Raw genomic sequence first — 23,086 nt, forward strand, 5'->3', positions numbered from 1 at the left:
ATCGTTTTAATAAATGACTCATTAATACGGTCACTCGCCACCACCTACTGCCGTTTTAGTTTCACCGATGTTTCTTATTTGTATATTTAAAGAAAATACCTCAAAAACTGATTTAATGCAGTTGTAATTTTTCAGTGTAAATGATTTCATTTGACTGGTAACAGCCCTATAGTGTCTTATTATTGTAACTGAATTTATTGATCAAATTTAAGAATTTGAAATTAAAGATGAAACACTGATGAGAATGTTGCTTCAGAATAAATTATATTTACACCACAAAAAATCCAATTTCTTCTGGACATGCAACTTTTTTACACTGACAAGTGAATGACAGATTTACTTGTCTGAAGTACAAGCACATGACAAGGCTTAATGTCGAGCCCTGAAAATACTCACTTGAATGAGCTGATGTTTGAGACTCAGTTACAGAAGAGCTTGTAGAGGCAGGGGGTGCTAAAATATTTAGATTCATGAAGAAAAACATAAATTAAGTAATATTCTTTGACATGCTTAATAGGACATTTTTGCATGCAATGAAATTCTGTATTGCAAGAACTGTTAATAGAAGTTAACAGAAGTTAATACAACTGTGTAAATAATACAATTTTTACAACTGAAATGTCACAGTTGACTATCTCTAATAATTTTATTCAAGTGTTGCTGTTTGGCAATTATCATAATACCACATTAGAAATAAAAATGAATGAAATAAAGCTATAATTGTTTACCCAGTTGTCCATGAACAATACTCACTTGTGACAGGTGTTTGAGGAGATGTTTGAGTTGAAGAACTGCTTGTAGTTACAGGGAAGGCTGTGATATATGAACATATACAGAAATAAAAACACAAACATTTACTAAATAGTATTTACAAGCTAACAAGGGCATATGTTCATACAATTAAGTTTTGTACTACAATCAATGTATTATTGTTAGAATATTAACCTAAATTACATTACAAATGACTATAACTTATATAATATAATCAGGGCTTGATATTAACACCCGCCAAATGTGGGTGGATTTCAGCAGTGGGGTGTAATACCTGGTACACAAAAAAAGAGCAATTGTGGTGATTTCAGTGATTGTGGATCCTAAACGGTGGTCCTACGTCGTACAGTGAGAGAGGTTCAAAGACGGCCGTTGTCACGGTCTTACTACCAAAGACAGCCTCCAATAATTTTCTGACAGTGTCAAAAAAAAAATTGCATGATCATCTCACAGTTTGTTTGCTGCTACGACCTACGTCTACTGACTAGCCAATAAAATTGCAACATGAAATGGCTTATTGATCAACGTGACCTGGCACTAAAACTTTTTTTTTTTTTTTTACTTTAAACAACATCTTACAAGATTTAACTGACACGCATTGACTAGCGCTGTCATGGGAAATCCCCTTAAATGTTAAAAGGACAAAGACAAAGATATTGCTTTCTTCAGCTGACATTCAAACTGTTTATGTGATTATGAATATAGGATTGATCTAAAGAATATCAGCTAGATGCAGGTAATGCACTTGCTTAGTCAATCTCTCTCAAAATAATCTACTGTACATAATACAATAAGCTTAAATGAAGCAACTCAGTGTTCTTTTGTTACTAGTTCTAAAGTGACATTTTAAAATTATTAACGGAGGCTTGGGCTCATCTGTTGAACTGTCAACTTGAGATTTTTAAAGACACTCCATTGTTGATTCTTATTTATTTACACACTTGTGCCGTCGAACTGTTGTATAAAAGCGATATCACATGAGCAGCCATGCGATATGGCTATATATCAGCACAGCTGTGACTACCTACGGCACTTGGCCTGAATCACAGCCATGCTGATATAGAGCCATATCGCACGGCTGCTCGTCTGATATTGCATTTATACAAACTATTTATCCCTTTGAAATAGTTACTTTATTTGTTGCACACCCTGAAATCAAAACTCATTCCAAAAAAAACTTTTCCATCTTTATTTAAAAATTTTGACTTAAGAAAAATAAGGCAACAGTTCTGAAAATTAATAAAAAAAAAAAAAAAAAACTGAAAAACTAGAATAACAGGGTTGGAAAAATCATCAGTCGCCTGATTTAATACTTCACACAGCCACCTTTTGCTTTAATTACAGCCATTAATCTTTTTGGATATGTCTGTACTAGCTTTGCACACCTAGATTAGGGAATATTTGCCCATTCTTCCTTGCAGAATTGCTGAAGTTCAGTCAAATTCTATGGTGAGCAGCAATGGACAGCTCATTTCAAGTACATCCAGATTTTTTATTGGATTTAAGGCTTGGACTCTGACTTGGCCACTCAAGAAAATTCAGCTTCCTATATTTAAGCCATTGCATTGTTCATTTGGCAATATGTTTAGGATCACTGAATGACCTGCCCATCTTCAGCTGTCTAGCAGAGGGACACAGGTTCTCCTCAAGAATATAGATGTACTTGGCAGCATCCATTTTCCCTTCAATCCTGACCAATCGCCCAGTCTCCACTGAAGAGAGACACCCCCACAACATTATGCTGCTGTATGGTGTGTGTTGGGTGATGTGCTGGGTTTGCTTTTCGCCATACATAGCTCATGAAGTTCAGTCCAAAAAGGTCCATTTTGGTCTCATCAGACCATAGCACCTTTTGCCAGATGGCATCAGAGTCTTCCAGGTGTGTTTCTGCATAGCGCAAACAAGACTGAGTGTGGCACTTTTTCAGGAAAGACTTCTTTTTTTGTTCAGCAAATTTGTATTCTATCATATGAAAAGTATTTTTATACTATAATAATAATAATAATAATGCTTAGTTGCCTCTTTAATTCCTGTCTTCTGCAATCTGCACAGTTGTTAAAATATAATTAAGCCTACCTCACCGCTATTTCAAATATTGATACTGATTGTAAATCCACCAGGCCTCTGTAATTATTATGTAACACTATTTTCATTAAAATCTAGCCTAGTCAATGCAAAAACACTAAAATCTTCAAAGACTTCATTTACCAGGTTATATCTTACTGTTTAACAACAACATTTAAAAAAATATAATGATGCGTTGCCAGGCTGGCACATATGGCAGTGCCAGGTCGAGTGACACGGTGACGGGTCGAGTAACAGGCACATCGGTATAACAACGGGTCGCAAGAAGGATGGTGCATTTAACGGTAACAGATTGCCAGGTAAACGAATATAGGTGGCTATAACGACAACAGATCACCAGGCAGCGTGAGGATGGCACATTTAACAGTAACGGATCACCAGATAAGCGAATATATAGCAGTGAGTCGGGGACGGGTCAGTGGCAGCTGCCACTCGCGGTGCCAGGACCAGTGGCAGGCTTTAACGGTGACGGGTCAAGTGGCAGCTGCCACTCGCATTGACAAGTCTAAGCTGTCCCTTTCATGTTAAGATTATAACCCAACTGCTAATATACCTGCTGCCAAATTATGATTTTTAAAATATATACGGCAGTTTTTCCTAGTGGTATCGATGTCAAAATTGTGACCAGTATGCTGAGTGGCTAGTAAATTTGGAAAACCACTAGTAGCCACAATGGCTAGTGAGCAAAGAAAAAAAAAAAAAGTCAAGCCCTGAATGTAATGTAATATAATAACTTTTATTAGCCTACATTATAAACATTTTAACTGGTGGGAACCGATGTTTGATAGGATGTGACTACTCACCTGTACCATTGTCCTGTGCATTCAAACCCTGAGAAGAAAGGTAAAGTTTATTATTAATAGAGATAAAAAAAAAAAAAATTAAAAAAATTGTGAGAGGACACAAAAATGACTTAAATCTTGACTGACACATTAACAGTAGATTTCAGACTTGACTTGGACTTGAGACCAGACTTCTGTGATCAACGACAGACATTTTATTTACACCACCATTTTGGGCGATCATTTTACTCCTCAATTCCATCAACTTCAACACAATGTTATTAAGTAATTTAACGTATAATTAACAACAAGGCAAGTAGAACACATAAAAAGCTACCTCAGTTTAAAAGCCTCGATCTGTTCGTCTGTAAAATTCGCGCCACGAAAAGAGTATAGTCTACCAGAAACACTTTCACGAACAGAAATATGAAGTATACCACACAGGGACTCTGATTGGTCCATTGTGACAAAATATTGTGATTGGTCAATCTTCATCAGCGTTGAGAAAAGGAACACCGGTGTTACATACATAATAGTATTTATATGAAGTATATATTAACAATATAATACTGTTAGGTGACAAAATACCAGACACTTGTTTTGCGATGAATGAGCCTGCAGCTGTAAAAAATAATTTAAAGGATTTATGAAGACATCGCTTGAGCTTTCTTGTGATGCCATCGTGTAATACTTTGTGTAGTACTACTAAATCTCCGTGCCAAAACACGCATTTAATTTCCTTGTTATTTTCTTAATGTAAAACGCTGTTTTAATGCCTAAAATGGGATTAAAAACACTGACTCACCACTAGATGGAGACATTGCCTTTTCTGTCTTCGACTCTTTAAACAGCTCATTTAAGCAAGAAAATGGCAAATGCGTAGTTATAACAGAATAAATACTGTCTTAGTTATATTGCATTAGTTGTTAATGAATTTGATGTTGTGAATGCTTACATGTTTTTTTTTTTGTTTTGTTTTTCTTAAAGCAGTTGCTGACAGGAATAGTGAGATATGGTGAAGTAATATTGTTCAACATGACAAAATGAGTTTCAGGGGAAGTATAATATACAATGAGCACCTAAAGTCATTTGATAAAAAAATAAATGGAAACTAACTTCTTCCCTCTCTCGGCTTTAGAATAGAAACACTGACACGCTCTGCTCCAAATACCCCAGGTAAAACTTCAAATGAGTAGCCTAATGACAGTTGTGTACTTCCTGGTCAGAAACAAAGAGCCTGTTTAAATACGCAAGGAAACTCAGAAGGGGGAAAAAACATCCAAAAACTGCTATACCTGCTATATCAATTAAATATTTACTATATTGTTAAATATAAAACCATAATAATCTATTGCCATCAAGTAACTTTAAAATTATGATTCACATAATAGAACAAAATTGATTCGAAGTCAAAAAACTATGAGTTATAAAGGCTATTCTTATCATATATTCTCAGCAGGGCTTTTGGCACTTAGGAGTCAGGAAGAGCTGCACCCAAAGCCCAAAGTTGCCATTTCCCATCATGCCCCACTGGCCCTCCACAGGGAGGTGACTTCACTCCTCAGATTTCAAAATGCAATTCCTACTGTATATTGCTGTCTCTTTCTCAAAACATGCAACATTTTTTTCTAAATTGTAAATAAACTGTACGTCAAATTGTGTAATATAATCTAATTTACAACAAATAATCTGACCCTCTCCTAACAAGCTCATAACACTCTTTGACAGGTGTTTTAGACAGAAAGCAGGGTCTGTATATATACATACAGTAATACTATCAGTAGTACAAAGATGAGATAAAAGATTATGAACACCTGCTTATTATGCAAAACAGCACCGACCCGCCGAGGCACAGACTCTACAAGACCCCTGAAGGTGACATTAGCAGCAGATCCTTCAAGTCCAGTAGGTTTCAAGGGGGAGCCGCTGTGAATCAAACTTTTTGGTCCAGCACATCTGGGGAATTTGGAGGCCAGAACAACACCTTGAACTCTTCATCATGTTCCTCGAACCATTCCTGAACAATGTGTGCATTGTGACAGGGTGCATTATCGTGCTGAAAGAGACACTTCCACCAGTGAACACCACTGTCATGAAGGGGTGAACCTGGTCTGCAACAATGTTTAGGTAGGTGACAAGTGTCAAATTTACGTCCACATGAATGGCCGGACCCAGGGTTTCATTGCTAAGGGTGTCACACTACCTCCATCAGCTTCCCCAGGTAACATGTACACAGCCACCCATGTGATGGAAAAGAAAACTGGACTCAACGAACCAGGCGACCTTCTTCCGATGTTTCAAGGTCCAGTTCAGATACCATTGTAGGTGCTTTCAACAGTGGACAGGGGTCATCATAGGCACTCTGATTGGTCTGTGGCTATGCAGCCCCATACGCAGCAGAATGTGAAGCACTGTGTGTTGTGACACATTCCTCCCATAACCATCATTAAAATTTGTGTGCCACACTAGACCTGTTGGCTCAGACCAGACGTGATAGCCCTCATTACCCTCATGCATCGATGAGCCTTGGTCACCCTGTAACCGATTTGTGGTTTGTCCCTCCTCAGACACTGTTGGTAAATTCTCACCACTGCTGACGGGGAGCAACACAAGCCTCGGTGTCTCAGAGATACTATGACCCAGTCGCCTCGCCATAACAATATAACAATTTGGCCCTTGTCAAAGTCATCAGATTTTTATTCCTGGCCATCAAACACGCTGATAACGAGAACTGATTGTTTGCTTACCATCTAATCTACCCATACCTTAATATATGGCCTTAGAAAATGATCAACGATATTCGCTTCACCTGTGACTGATCATAATGTTTTGGCTCATCAGTGTATATCTACAAATTCTAATTTACAAATTTATATATATATATATATATATATATATATATATATATATATATATTTAAATATTTTCTGTATCTTTAACTACAAGTAAAGCTTTACAATCAGACAAAACCAAAAATTTTTTCACAGTTTAGTTTCACTAGTTAATAGGCACAGTTGAATTTCTTTGATGTACGTACGCTAACTCATAACCTGTATGTAAATTATAGATACAAAAGCTTCCTTATATTATTTGTACTACAGTTCCTTATGAGATTGGCCTTACTTCCCTACTGTATATACTATATATATTCGTATATATATTATAGCTCTGTTACAACACCTATGTTGTTAATTTATACAACTAAAAATAATGAAAAACAAATGAAAAGTAAAGAAAAAAAAAAGCAAAATGCATGGATACGGTCTGGTTTATCAGGAGTTTATGTACAGTATACTGGAATATGGTACGCTTTATAGTATATATTGATCTGAAAGACACACATAGACACACAATTACTTTATGTTCTGTGGAAACTAATTTATAACCACAAGCACACATCCAAGGTTTTGTAAAGTTTTCATAAATTAACTATGCAAAATAGTACACGTCTTTCTTATCAGACCAAATACACAACAGACCGAATAACCCTGAACCATATTAAAATTATTTCGTGAGAAGCAAAAGGAAGCTGGCACCATTAGATATGCAAATTGTTAAAGAGACAACACCTAACAAGAAGGCGAAAAAACGCCATGACATGACACAAACACAGGCATGAATGAACAGTACATTTAAAAATGACAGTCATCATGCTGTTTCAAAACCTATATGACTTTATTTCCTCCAATGGAAAGATAAGGAGAATCACATTGGTTGCTCTTTTCCATGCAGTTAGTTAGTCCCCATGGTGACTGAGGGGCCGTTTACCGTTGTCAACTAAAAACGGAAAACTTTTTATGTGTTTTGGCCATTCATTTACATCACAGCAGTGTTTCGGGGGCCTGAAATGCAGACTTTTGAAAACTGGTTTCATGTTTTTGAAAATGATACCATTATTGTCTTGGTGTAAACCACAAAAATGCAAATTTGTGAAATCGTGATGTCATGCACATGCATATTATGTGTTCAGTCTATAGGTGCACAGTGTTTTTTTACAAAGTGACATCACCAACTACTGGTCTGGCAGCAGAATACAACGTTTTTAGTCGTTTTCGCAGATCCGCGTGAATAGGATCGTTTTGACATCTTGATGTCTCCTGAGGCTTACTAGGAATATTCCAGGTTCATGCCAACATAGTTGAATATAATAACATTTACACAAGGTATAATTTTTATCACATTTTAACTATATACACTGCCCGGCCAAAATAAAAGTCGCTGTTTGGATTTTAATAGGCAAATACCTAAGAGTCTATGAATGGATCATTATTACACTGATTATTATGTTTCTGGCATGTTATATGTTTGGTAACGGTTCTTTTAACCCTTAAAGATGGAGTGTGTAGCTTTTCATTTCTTCAACAACCCTGTAGGAAGACACATCATGGCCATATTCCAGGATGACAATGTCAAGATTCACCAGGGTTAAAACTGTGAAAGAATGGTTGGGAGGGAGCATGAAGAATCATTTTCACACATGAATTGGCACCTCTGAGTCCAAACCTTAATTTCAATGAAAGTCTTTGGGATGTGCTGGAGTAGACTTTACAGAGTGCTCACCTCTTGCATTGTCAATACAAGATCTTGACCAAAAATTGATGCACCTCTAGAAGGAAATATCATCACAACATTTATTTCCATCGAGAGGTGCATAATTTTTTGGTCAAGTCTCCTCCAGCACATCCCAAAAACTTACACTGAGGTTAAGGTCAGTGCTAATTCATGTGTGAAAATGATTCTTCATGCTCCCTCCCAACAACAATTCTTTCACAATTTGAGCCTGATGAATCTTGCCATTGTCATCCAGGAATATGGCCATGATACATCTTAATACATGGTTGTTTAAGAAATGAAAAGCTACACACTCCATCTTTTAGGGTTAAAAGAACAGTTGCCAAACATATAACATGCTAGAAACATAATAATCACTGTAATAATCATCCATCCATAGATTCTTAAGTATTTGCCTATTAAAATCCAAACGGCGCCCTTTTTTTTGGCCGGGCAGTGTGTTTTATATTATGCGTATTATTATTATTATTATGGGTTTTATTTATTTTATTGTATTTTATATTATTAACTATTTATTTTTATTATAAGTATTTTATAATATTATCTATAATGTAATATTATATATTTTTATAATTTAACATGTTAAATTATATTATATTAAACATATTATTTGTGACCCTGGACCACAAAACCAGTCATAAGGGTCAATTTTTGTAAAAATTGAGATGTATACGTCATCTGAAAGCTGAATAAATATCGATGTACGGTTTGTTAGGATAGCACAATATTTGGCCGAAATACAACTATTTGAAAATCTGGACTCTAAGGTGCAAAAAAATCAAAATATTGAGAAAATTGCCTTTAAAGTTGTCCAAATGAAGTCCTTAGCAATGCATATCTACTCACAAAAATACATTTTTGATATATTTATGGAAAATATCTTCATGGAACATGATCTTTACTTAATATCCTAATGATTTTTGGCATAAAAGAAAAATTGATAATTTTGACCCATGTATTGTTGGCTATTGCTACAAATATACCCATGCGACTTATGACTGGTTTTGTGGTCCAGGGTCACATTTATGTCTTGTGGTAATAATTGTTTGTGGTAATCAACACAGGTGATGTTGATTAAGCTTGATTTGTACTGAATATTCTTTTGAGCTTCAAAAAGATGCAATAATATCATAAAATATGCTAAAATTATTAAGGCTATTGCTTTATGTGAGAAACAAATGAACATTTAAGTCATTATTCACTCTTACACTGTTTAGTGAATGGAAAAAATACCTCTGCATTGGACCAAACAAATGAGAGAGACTTGGGATTTTTGTCTCTTAAAATTACCATTTCACCACAGTAAGAGCCTATTGAAGATAGTGAAAACTAATAGTGTCATTCTTCTAGTGAGGGCTAAAACATCAGGCCCACTGAAAAGCTGCTTTTGGAATGACTGAAGTTTGGTAATTATATTCCTGACCTTCTAGGATACTATTGTTGTGCTAAAATCATTGGCCAGAACGGCATGCCTGTACAACTTCCTGTGGGCTGGGAGAACGGGATGGTCGAAGCGATTGAGTGGTGAGAATAACAGGAAAAGAATGATGTAAACTTCTTGAGGCTGGGATTTCCACCCCCGTGACCCCCAGACCGTCTGGACTGAGTCTCAGGTTCATATTAAGGCTTTGATAGGAACACAAAGCTACTTTCACTGTTCTTTTCAAGATGTTATTGTTGAATCTCAGGAGACAAAGTGGTTCTAAATCCTTCAAAACATGTTCAGTAACCGGCTAAATTATTTGCTGATATTAGCTCAGAGCCTAAATTATGTTCCAACAAGTCATAACAAACATTTAAAGGCCAACTGTAATTTGGGGAAAAAAAAAAATGGAAAATTGTCAAGTGAGTTTACATGGTAATTCAAAATTCTCACATCAGCTCTCACAATCCTTGCCTCTATAAACAATGAGCAACAAGCACATTTGAATTTGTTCAAAGTAATTCCATCCACCTGCTTTCCATATAGATCTGGCTAAATAATGTTAAACAGATCTTGGCCTAAGATATAAGAACAACTTCAGGAACTCTTGTGCAAAAGAAGTTTAAAATTTAAGCATATTTTAAAAAATAGTACTTATTACGGAAATAATGTACGGTATAAGTGTGAACTGCATGTAGTGTTTTCGAACACCTGATTGTATTTAGAATTGAACCCACTGAAGTACATCTTCATATAAATGATTTAATTCTATTGTCTTTGAAATACGCTACTGCTGAATGCACTGACAAACATTTATGGTAAATTAAAATATACTTTACTGTCATTCCTATTGAAACTTGCATGTCATGTATTTACATATATTTGTAATTCAACATTTGTAATGGAGTTGCAATGTAGTATATTTAAAATATATAAACTTTAAATTTAATATCAAGTATCACATTTACAGTTAAAATTATAATCAGGTACTTTACATGTGCTTTATGATGTTAGTCAACACATCAAAATAAGTGCACTTATATGATTTAAAATATACTTTAGTAAGTAAAACATTTAATTTGCACTTTTTAAATGTGTACTTAAAGGATTAGTTCACTTCTGAAAGAAAATTTCCTGATAATTTACTCACCCCCATGTCATCCAAGATGTTTGTCTTTCTTTCTTCAGTCGAAAAGAAATTAAGGTTTTTGAGGAAAACATTCCAGGATTTCTCTCTATATAGTGGACTTCACTGGGGTTCACTGGGTGGTAGGTCAAAATTGCAGTTTTAGTGCAGCTTCAAAGGGCTCTACACAATCCCAGACGAGGAATAAGGGTCTTATCTAGTCATTTTTTTAAAAAAAAATAAAAATGTATATACTTTTTAACCACAAATGCTCGTCTTGCACTGCTCTACGATGTCATGTGTGACGTAGGCCGAAGTACCGCAGTAGAGCGAAAAACATCTAATTTTCTCCTTCAACTTCAAAATCATCCAATATCGTTGTTTTACTTTTTTTTTTTTTTTTTTGTAAAGGGCATTTGGCTTAATCTTTGCACGTTCGTTTTGTAGACACTGAATCAGTACTTCCTCCTACGTCACGCATGACCTTTGTAACGTGATTAACAAATGCGTGCGGATCACAGAGCTAGTGCGAGACGAGCATTTGTGGTTAAAAAGTATATAATTTTTTTTTTTTTTTTTTAGAAAATGACCGATCGTTTCGCTAGATAAGACCCTTATTCCTCGTCTGGGATCACGTAGGAGTGCTTTAAAGCTGCATTGAAACTTCATTTTGGACCTTCAACCCAGTGAACCCCACTGAAGTCCACTATATGGAGAGAAATCCTGGAATGTTTTCCTCAAAAACCTTAATTTCTTTTCAACTTAAGAAAGAAAGACATGAACATCTTGGATGACATGGGGGTCAGTAGATTATCAGGAAATTTTCATTTGGAAGTGTACTAATCCTTTAAATTTGTTAAGAAACTTAGTTATGAAAGTGTACCCTCTTAAAGTACATTTAAGTGGCCTTTTATTTCATTAATATTATATTATCTGCAAGTACAGTTTTTTTTAAAATACTTTTAAAATTTGAAGTACATTACAAATGCACATTCAATACAATTAAGCGCGCTTATTTTTAACAAAGCAATAGTTCACCGAAAAATTCTGTCATTTACTTACCCTGTCTAGAATTTAGCCCTCCTATATTTTTATTGTCATTGTGAGAAACATGAAGGAAACATGAGAGAATTAGTTATGTCTGATTTGTGAACTATTCATTTTTTTTAGTTGGATCGCTTTAACAAATTGTTTGATTCGTTCATGAATTGGACTGATCAGTTTTTCTGAACACAGTGCAAATTTCAGTCTCTTAATCAAACAAAGCTTATCGTATATCGTTAATGAGGAAAATAGTGCACGTCATATGGACCACTGATATGATACTTGTATGTGTTACCGGTAATCTGTATTATGTCTGTTTTGAGTGGGTTTTTAGTAATGGTTCCTAGTTTTCAGTTTGTTTCTATAGTTTTTCATTGATTTGATTATGAGTTGCACCTGTTGTTCGTTTCATTGATTAGTTTGCTTTGTTATTCAAAGGTGCAGTATGTAACATTGACAGCTAGTGGCTCAAATGGGTACTGCAGTCCAAATTCAAAATATTGGAGAGAGTTGTTTATCCCGCCTGATACTCCTCAGACTCAACGCTCACGCGAGTTGCCAGATTGAGGACACGCAAAAGGAAGGAACAAGCGCAATTGTCAATGGAAAGCGACAAGCCTTACGCTATAAGTTGATCAGCTAATGTATCTGCATTTTAATATGCCTCTGGTCATAGAGCATTTTATATGGATGCCGAGGCTTTTTAGTTCAGGTAGAATCTGCGATCTCTGACCCAGTTCATTAGCTGGCTTCCACGGCTGCAATACGCTGTGTTTTTCGCCAATTGGCAACCTGGGCTGTCGAAATACTATTGGGTATTGGCAGTGGGTGGGATCACATAGACAAAAACAAAACCAGACATTCTGATACGGACCGCACATTTCAAAGTAGAATAACTGGCTGTAGAATTTTCAGAGAAACTATTATGTGAACCTAGCATCTTTCCTAAATATCTGTAAACATATTATGGTATTTTTATGCTTTAGTACAGTCAAAAAATGACATACAGCACCTTTAAGCCCTGTGTTTTATTCAGTTCAATGTCTGTTCTTGTCGGATATTTTTGGTTGTTCTGTTAGTGTATTTTTTAGTGCAGACTTTTCTATTATACATAGTACTGTGCAAAAGTCTTAGGCACGTTAGTATTTTCACCAAAATAACAACAACAATAACAAAAAATGGTTTTAAGCTAGTTATTTATATCTTTTCCTGTAGTGTGTCAGTAGGAATTATCAGTTTACATTTCCAAACATTCCTTTTGCCATTGATTGTAATAATCCACTGAGATTTTTGTATGCACAAGGCTGATAAGCTCCACAAGGAGATCTGATCTCACCATCATCGAGTCCGTCTGGGATTACACGAATAAACAGAAAAAAACTGAGTCAGACTAAATCCGGAAGAACTGCGGCAACGTCTCCAAGACAATTGAAGAAACCTTCAAAGATACCTGAAAAACTATGTGCAAGTGTACCTGGACAAAAGCTGTTTTAAACGCAAATGTTGGTCACACCAAATATTGATTTGATTTAGTTAACAGAAGTTAATTGATAAATAAAATCTTTTGAAAGCATCCTCACTTTACAGCAAGTGCCTAAAACTTTTCACAGTACTGTAGCTTTGCAGGTAGGTTTCTTCAAGCATCTTGGAGACGTTGCCGCAGTTCTTCTGGATTTAGTCTGTCTCAGTTTTTTCTGTATCTTCATGTAATCACAGACGGACTCGATGATGGTGAGATCAGATCTCACAATTTCAATGTGTAACTGGTCTTCTTAGCTGATCTACAATCCTGGGGGTTTGGATTAGCTTTGAAAAGATGGTTCGCCTACTTGATCAGCAAATGGATTTGTCAGCATCTTTATTTCATTGAACAGTGAACCCAGAATGTACAGTATTTGGACACTTAAAGCACGATTAAAAATATGTAAAAATCTCATTTGATTATAAAACAAAATATAAACGCAAACAGCATCTCAAACAAATGAGATGCTTTTGATAAACTGGTGTTTTTGTAGATGTATAAAGTTATAAAGTCAGTTCTATTCAAATTCACACAGTTGTCCTAGCAGAACAAGGCATTGTTCATCAAATAAACTACGGAAATTATCCACTAACAACTGAAAAGTGTCTATATACTTTTCCGTCTTCATTTTGAACACTATTTACGTTACTTGTCATAACTTCTTTTTAAAAGACTGAAAAGTGTTTTGTAATATGTTCAGTTTATGAAACGCAATGATATTAATACATTTTTAATTGTCTCTTTGGGTCCAGTACTCTATTTAACCAAACAAATCATAAATAAATGAATCATATTTTGGCAATATAGCGTCCAAAATATTGAACATTTATTCGAATTGCCCTAAAACAGCAACTCTTTGAGCATAAAACAAAATACAAGCTTCTTTGTTTCTTTCTTTCTGTCTAATAATTTCTTCAATACAAATGTATCTATTGTTTAAACATACATTTGCCAAATTTTGTGAAATTGTTTGCTTGAAAAGTATGCAAATTTTTATTAAAATAAATGTCACTTGTTCTGATACTTTGACATGCAATGATATTAATATTTTTAGTCTGTATTAAGTGTCTGTATATTATAAAATTACATATATTATTAACCAGTAAATGAAACACAATAATACTGGATATGTGGCAAATAATATTGACCTACTATTTCAAGACTTTGTAAATGAACACAAATGACAACAACGCCTTTTTTCTTTTTTTTTACCAACAAAACATAAGTTTGATCTTTCTTTGCAGGCAGAACTTTAAGAGCACAACATCAGTTAACAACAACAAGTGTTTACATGAACTAAACTCTTTGTGTTTTACCTCAAACTAACACCATACCAATAGAAACTTTTGTAAAATAAAGAGTATGTCCTACCTGAAGATTGACAAAGAACAGAATCGCTATGCCCTTACATAAAGTTTTGACAGAAAGACATCCCATCTTAAGTCACTAATCGTAATACTCCTGAGCAGCGATCTTCATATCATGTTCAGATAAGTTTACCAGCGACTTTCCTCAATGATGAAGCTCTTTAACCTGTCACGTCCTTTTCAAACCGCATCGAACACTGATGTGAGAGGTGTAAAAGGTGTGAGCTCTTGCTCAAGGTGGAGCTGGACTGCTGTCACCAGAGTTAAATGTTTCGGTTCCGCCTCTTCTTTATTTGGCTGAACGGAACGGGCGTTGCGAAACTCATCGCTTCAATAATCGCATCGCTTCACTCCATCACCAAAACTAATGACTGCTTTTCCGCCCCCTCAGTCCAAACAGGAAGTTATAATGTCCACTATTTTAAACAGGCCACTGTAGAACTTCATACTTCCGACACGTTTTTTATTTCTTCATCTTTTGGCAACAGCCGTATATATGTAAACTTCTGTTTAAGATTTTTCAGAACTGAAACTTCCTGTTATTTAGGCTACTGTCGTTCAAGTTGCACTAAACACTTTCCCAGCACTGCTCAAAATGAGCTATTCTGATGAAGATTTGCATAACTCCCACACGAAGCACGTAACAGCACCACTGTCCAATGTAAGGGTCAAACACACACACACACACACACACACACACACACACACACACACATCTATATCTATCTATATATATATATATATATATATATAGATATGGTAAATTGTTTGCCTATACAGTATTAAACTCCCCTTGGCCCAACAATACACATTCATTTCATTGTTACTGACTATTGTAATCTTCTCTTCCTGTAGATTCAGAGCCCATTCTGAACATGTTTACTTAAGTTCTGGATGAAAATAGTACTAATTATACTTGCGCAATGCCCATGAGAGGAATAACCATGTTTGCACACAAATATTTAGAACTTCTTAAGCTTTTCTTGGAGATTCCGTGTTTACTATGATGATTGTATGATATCACTTTCAGATTCATCTAAAGGGCATGGAGAGATGCTCATTGGCCCTGTCACTGTCCCATGTCTCTTGGGTCTGGGTGGTTCTTCTCGGGGAGGTCATTATCCAGCTTCAATTAAAAACCATACTCTTCTTGAGTGGGCATCATGTACTCAAAGAAACCTACAGCACAAACATACAGATCATATCATTATCAGTGTTGGGGTAACGCATTACAAGTACTGTAACTTGAGTTACATAATCAGATTACTTTTTCAAGTAATTAGTAAAGCAACGCATTACTTTTTCGATTTACAAGAAGTTACTTTTTCAAATAAGTAACGCAAATTTCTTTTCACATTTATTGACTGACAGCTCTCTTGTCCTCATGTTGAGAGAAATAAAGTGCAGAGGTGTTCTAGATTAAATGTGAACATGCATGCACTTGCACGGAAACATTCAGTATTCGTCAAAATGAATAAAAACAGTGGAATGCAATCTCAGAATTTACCGCAAACCTGTTATAATTAAATATATTAAATTGCACAAACATACTTTATGTATTTAATCTCACTTTTTTTAACCAGTGTCTTTGCTGCTAACATTCAATGATCCAATTCAAACATACAAACAAGTAAAAATTACTTTAGATTAGATTTAGAAATAAGAGTGTTGAACTTCCTTTTCCTGTATCCTATTCTTCTTTAATCCAGAATGGCAGCACAGCTGAAAGGTTTGTACTTGTCCGCACGGTCACAAAAAATGGGATGCACGCAGATGTCCACAAAGTGCCTCCGTGTACACCCTCCGATGACGATTTTTACCTCACGTGGACCCTCGCGCACTCACACACACAGAAAGTATAACACTAGCTTAAAGGGTTAGTTCACCCAAAAATTTAAATTATGTAATTTATTACTCTCCCTCATGTCGTTTTACACCCGTAAGACCTTCATTCATCTTCAGAACACAAATTAAGATATTTTTGATGAAATCCGATGGCTCAGTGAGGCCTGTATTGCTAGCAAGATAATTAACACTTTCAGATGCCCAGAAAGGAATTAAAGACATATTTAAAACAGTTCATGTAAGTACAGTGGTTCAACCTTAATATTATAAAGCAACGAGAATACTTTTTGTGCACCAAAAAAAAAATTAAAAAATAACGACTTTTCAGCAATATGAATGAGGCCGATAGTGATGGCCGATTTCAAAACACTGCTTCAAAGCCTTCTTTACTGAAATCACGTGACTTTGGCGCTCCGAACCACTGATGAACGAAGGTCTTACGGGTGTGGAACAACATAAGGGTGAGTAATTAATGACAGAATTTTCATTTTTGGGTGAACTAACCCTTTAAGGCTTATTTATTTCAAAGAGCCTTTAACCAAAATTAGAACTTTTTTGTTGCTATTAAAAAACAAACAAGCAAGTCCAGCCCAGGTGAGAAAAAGTAACGCAAAAATAATGTAACACATTACTTTTCATAAAAAGTAACTAATGCAATTAGTTACTTTTTTATAGGGAGTAATGCAATATTGTAATGCATTACTTTTAAAAGTAACTTCCCCAACACTGATTATTATATATCCAACTCTCTTCTCTTTTTCTGCTAATATGACATAACAACCATTGTGAAATGTTACAATATTGTTATTTTCGCTGTATTGTTAGTTACATCAGAATGTCAATCAGCACCAGCATTGGGGAAAGTTACTTTTTAAAAGTAATGAGTTACAATATTGTGTTACTCCTTAAAAAAGTAAGTAATTGTGTTACTTTTTATGGAACATTACTTTTGGTTTACTTTTTCTTGCCTGGGCTGGGCTTGCTTGTATGTTTTTTTTTTATCATAAAAATAGCACCAAAGGTGTAAATACAAAAGGAAATGCAAATTCACGCCTATATGCTAAACTAGACCCAAGTCTTAAGGGAGAGCAGGGCATGACCTAACGCTTTTTGACTTTCTCAGTTTGTGTAAATCTACTTAGCGTTCAGAAAATTTATTTTGTTCCACATTAATTTCACACATGTCTGGTACAAATTTTGTTTCATTAATAAAGTGTATACTTTTTTCTTTTTTCACCCTAAAAGAAGGGAAGTGAAATGTGACAACATGCCCCATAGATGGGGAACATTGTAACATGTGATGGGGCACGTTGTAACCTGACCATTTGATAGCTTAAAATTTTATCCGACCTAATCAAAAAATATTCATGACAAACTAAAATATTATGTCAATAAAAGACAATTAATATTATTTATTTTTTTTAATATAAAATAGCATTTTTTTTTTTAGAAATTCAAATTTAAATAATTTTGTAGTTTGATAATGAACACTCTGTAAAACACAGCTATACAGAATTGGTCAAAACAACACAGGAAATAGATGAAGAAACATATTCAGACATTCAGAAAAACACAGAGCTCCCTCCACACACATCTCTCACAGAACACGAGACAAATAGATGAGCCAGTACCAAGCTGAACATGGCTTGAATAATATTTTAGGAATGTTCAGGTTCTTCCTCTCAGTCTGTATTCACATTTTTTCGATGGTATCAGCAGATATTCATAAAAGTCATTAATGCTAATTGAATTGGTACCTGTATAGAATAGCGGGGCACATTGTAACGCAGTGTTACAACAAACCCTATCCGCACAACTGGAATTTAAACCTTATTAGTATCTTCTGCTAGTTAGTGAAGCATTAAAGAACTACCCAAACAGATTGAAAAACTGTGACAGAGTTTGTTGAAAGTGTTTTGTTAATTTTCTGCTGATTATTGAACTTGTTGTCTGTGACCAATGCTGCACAATTAATCGTATATTGACACAATATTGCCGGTTGCACCAGTTATGCATTACAACTTAGCCTAGTTGTGACGCAAATGGGCACTAAGTTACAACTTACGCACTACCAAATATTTTTTCATTGCACCATTAGTTGAAGCATAACTCGTATAAACTAAATATTTACAGAAGCCTCAGATCAGGAGTAACAGTTGGAATAAAATAGCAGACTGACTGAACTACATCAATAAGCTCTTGTTTTACCTGACAGACTTTACTTTAAACATATGAAAATGCTGACATTCACACTCGCTTACATTTTAAGAGAGAGAATAATATGTGAATAGATTACTTTGCTAGAGGCTCTTCTTATAAACTACTAGCTACATTCTGCCTTAAGAACAAATGGTGCAACCAAACAAAGTAAAGAGTTAGTTACAAACTAGCGTGTAGTTACTAAACCTCTAGTGTGGACTTTACATTCCAATTTAAGTAAGAACTTATGAATGGCTGGTGTAACCATACCCACTGGTCTTTAATGACGTTCTCAAAATGTTAGCACAAAAATGTTAATTTTTACATCATTCATGGAATGTTTTTTTCTGAAGCATTTCAGTTTGACATCCGTTTGATGTTTTTTAAATGTTACTACTTGTTTCAAAACGTTCAACATTCAAAAAGTAACATTTCCATAATGTTTATAAAATGATAAAATGGAACATTCCCTTGATGTTTTCGCTAGCCTTCACATAAACAAGAAATAAAAAAAAAATTAAAAAAAACATTTAAAAAAAAATTATTTTTTGAATGTTCTGAGAACATTAAAAAAATATAGCTGCGAGCAGCAATTATCAGGGTTCAAGCGCTTTAAAAGGTGTAATGCATGCTTAAAAAGGTATAATGTTTTAATTAGCAAGCCTGTAAGAATCTCGATCATAGATGGAAAAGATATTTTTGAAAATATATCCAATATTTAAAGAACGATTCTATGGACAGAGGCAGTCCTACAGGCAAAGTTGCTCAGAAAAAGGAGTTCTTCCATGTGGTATGAATGTTGTGGGTGTGTGCGAAAAATTGCACCATACACAATCCTTTACGCACTTAAAAAACGTGAAGCCGATTTCTTTCGAATTTCTAACAGGCCTCTAGGGCCGTGAGTCAAACAGGCCCAGCAAGTTTCATTCCATTTGGCCTCCGTTAACCTTGTCTGATAGCTGCTCAAAATTCATTGGTCGATGGTGGCCATGTTTTTTGAGATACATCAGTGTCCTCATAGACAATCATGGCACCTCAGACAAAGACATTACATGCCAATTTTCAAGTCAATCGGACTAACGGTGAAGTAGTTATTGCCGTTTTCATGATTTTTTTTTTCATGTTATAGCGCCAACAAGTGGCCAGGTGCAACATCCTTTTTCGCGCGACCACAGAATGAGCTCTTACATAGGTGTGCTGAGTTTGGTGAAAATATCTCATTCCGTTCACGAGTTATAGCCATTTTAGTAAAAGTGGGTCCACCCACTTCGAACGTTTTGGCGGCTCTTAGGGACCGTGAATCGGAATTTCAACTTTTTTTATTTATTTATTTATTTTTTGATAATTATTAACAATTAGACTCCGGAGAATCTCGCTGCACTGGTTTTGTTCCAATCGGGCCAAAAACCTAGTTCGCAAAAGTAGGTTTTTCAAAAAAATCCGAAATACCCGAAATTTCAAGGGCAATTCCGAGGCATGCAGTTTGTCCGTCTTGAGCCAAGGATTCCAAGGATATAAGGCACTTGAGCCTATGCCTAATGGTTTAAGAGTTATACGCGATTTCATACTTTTCACTGCTGTAGCGCCCTCGTCAGGCTGATCGGGGAGAGCCTTGGTGACATTGTAGACGGTGTAGACGGTGTAAGTACTACCAGCCCTCAAAGTTTCAAGTCTCTACGACTTATGGTTTGGTCTGCCCAATCAATTTATGGGGAGAATGCTGATCCTTGGAAAATTTAACAATAGAGTTTCAGTGCTAAGCGCTTGAACCCCTAATAACATTTCCATAACTTAATGGGAACATTATCAAGATGGTTATCTGGGTATTTGTCAACATATTCTTTTGCAATACAGACATTTATGAAGTAGCACGAAATGAAGAAGTAAACTAATCACACATTGCTTGAAAAAAAAAAAAAAAAAAAAAAAAGGTCTGTTGGACTTGATTCAGATTAAACATGCAGTGATATGGCTTGTTGAATTTTTTCATGGTTTGGGCCACAGCTGACCCTCAAAATGTCTATGGGATTTAGTAACAGAAACATGGCAGAACACTATCCACATTCAAGTTTGTTTTACAACCTGAATTCCGGAAATGTTGGAACATTTTTTTTAAAATTTGAATAAAATGAAAACTACAAGACTTTCAAATCACATAAGCCAATATTTTATTCACAATAGAACATAGGAGAAATTTTGCACTTTTCTACTGAGAAATTTTACACTTTTATCCACTAAATGAGCTCATTTCAAATTTGATGCCTGCTACAGGTCTCAAAAAAGTTGGCACGTGGGCAACAAATGGCTGAAAAAGCAAGAAATTTTGAAAAAATTCAGCTGGGAGAACATCTAGCAACTAATTAAGTTAATTGATATCAGGTCTGTAACATGATTAGCTATAAAAGGGATGTCTTAGAGAGGCAGAGTCTCTCAGAAGTAAAGATGGGCAGAGCTGTGAAAGAGTGTGTAAAAAGATTGTGGAATACTTTAAAAACAATGTTCCTCAACGTCAAATTGCAAATGCTTTGTAAATCTCATCATCTACAGTGTATAACATCATCAAAAGATTCAGAGAAACTGTGCGTAAGGGACAAGGCCAAAGACCTTTATTGGATGCCTGTGGTCTTCAGGCCCTCAGACGACACTGCATCACTCATCGGTATGATTGTGTCAATGACATTACTAAATGGGCCCAGGAATAATTCCAGAAACCACTGTCAGTAAACACAATCCGCCGTGCCATCTGCAGATGCCAACTAAAGCTCTATCATGCAAAAAGGAAGCCATATGTGAACATGGTCCAGAAGCGCCGTCGTATCCTGTGGGCCAAGGCTCATTTAAAATGGACTGTTTCAAAGTGGAAAAGTGTTCTATGATTCTATGAGTCCAAATTTGACATTCTTGTTGGAAATCACGGACGCTGTGTCCTCCGGGCTAAAGAGGAGGGAGACCTTCCAGCGTGTTATCAGCGTTCAGTTCAAAAGTCAGCATCTCTGATGGTATGGGGGTGCATAAGTGCATACGGTATGGGCAGCTTGCATGTTTTGGAAGGCACTATGAATGCTGAAAGGTATATAAAGGTTTTAGAGCAACATATGCTTCCCTCCAGATGACGTCTATTTCAGGCAAGGCCTTGTGTATTTCAGCAGGACAATGCAAAACCACATACTACAGCTATTACAACAGCATGGCTTCGTCGTAGAAAAGTCTGGGTGCTGAATTGGCCTGCCTGCAGTCCAGATCTTTCACCTATAGAGAACATTTGGTGCATCATTAAACAAAAAATATGTCAAAGACGACCACAAACTTTTCAGCAGCTGGAAACTTATATCAGGCAAGAATGGGACCAAATTTCAACACCAAAACTCCAGAAAGTCATAACATCGATGCTCAGACGTCTTCACACTGTTTGAAAAGAAGAGGAGATGCTACACAATGGTAAACATGCCCTTGTCCCAACTATTTTGAGACCTGTAGCAGGCATCAAATTTGAAATGAGCTCATTTTGTGCATAAAATTGTAATATTTCTCCATTTAAACATTTGTTATGTTTAAATGTTCTATTGTGAATAAAATATTGGCTCATGTGATTTGAAAGTCTTTTAGTTTTCATTTTATTAAAATTTAAAAAACGTCACAACATTTCCGGAATTCGGCTTGTAGATTGGGACATTCTTGCGTTCCACTGCACTAGTTTGGAATTACTTTAAGGTTAGACTGACGGCTTTGACCGTTGCGCTGCTTTGTAAACTTGCGGTCACATTAGCGAAATTTTGCGTGCAAAAAAAAAAAGGTCCACTGTCCAATGTCAATAGCATTGAAATGTATGAAGCACTGCTCAGACAGAAGTCAATTTCAAACCAAGCAGCTTTCTGTTGGCCAAAGAGGCAAATTCACTTTAACCGTGGCGAAATCTATGGCTACATTCTCACTGTCAGTTTTAGGAATTGACAATCGCATTTACTTACAGGTGTGAGTCAAAATGTCCCGTTCACACAGCAACTTACAGTAGCGTCTCGAATACTGTGTGTATGAACGTGCAACGAAACTTACGGGAGTGACAACCACATTCTATAAGAGAAGTCGCACCCGTAAATTTTCATGACTCACAACCGCATTCTGAGAAAATCTGCGCTGTATGAATGGAACCGGACTAGACGACTAGTTGTCTGTCACGCCATACAGTGCGAGAGAGCCGCTCTTCTAAGGAGTTTTGTGTGCGGTTTCACTTTCAGTACTTACAGCGACGGAGATATGAGCTGTGCGTCATCTTAATGTGTTAGATCCAGTCACTGTTCTCCCGTCAGTTTTGCGTTTCTTTGCGCAATTCTTTTGTCAATCTCAAAAACT

The 23,086-nt window shown here is 35.8% G+C and overlaps 1 protein-coding gene across 50 annotated transcripts in view; it reads right to left on the reverse strand.

Moving 5' to 3' along the window:
* The window catches only part of LOC127506632 (receptor-type tyrosine-protein phosphatase eta), a 222,914-nt gene extending 207,673 nt beyond the window's left edge, over window positions 1–15,241 (reverse strand). For 37 of the 50 annotated variants that reach the window (XM_051883239.1, XM_051883241.1, XM_051883224.1 and 34 more), the window contains exons 1-4: window positions 14,697–15,240; window positions 3,660–3,687; window positions 754–813; window positions 397–453 (exon numbers count right to left, since the gene is read on the reverse strand). In XM_051883239.1, the coding sequence (XP_051739199.1) occupies window positions 397–453; window positions 754–813; window positions 3,660–3,687; window positions 14,697–14,762 (211 nt within the window). In that variant the 5' untranslated portion in view covers window positions 14,763–15,240. Of the gene's footprint in view, window positions 1–396; window positions 454–753; window positions 814–3,659; window positions 3,688–14,696 lie in introns of all 50 variants that reach the window. The other 13 variants (XM_051883238.1, XM_051883221.1, XM_051883237.1 and 10 more) reach the window with 2 other exon arrangements.
* Between the last annotated feature and the right edge of the window lie 7,845 nt (window positions 15,242–23,086).

The sequence above is a fragment of the Ctenopharyngodon idella genome, chromosome 24 (assembly GCF_019924925.1).
Source record: "Ctenopharyngodon idella isolate HZGC_01 chromosome 24, HZGC01, whole genome shotgun sequence".
Taxonomy (NCBI): domain Eukaryota; kingdom Metazoa; phylum Chordata; class Actinopteri; order Cypriniformes; family Xenocyprididae; genus Ctenopharyngodon; species Ctenopharyngodon idella.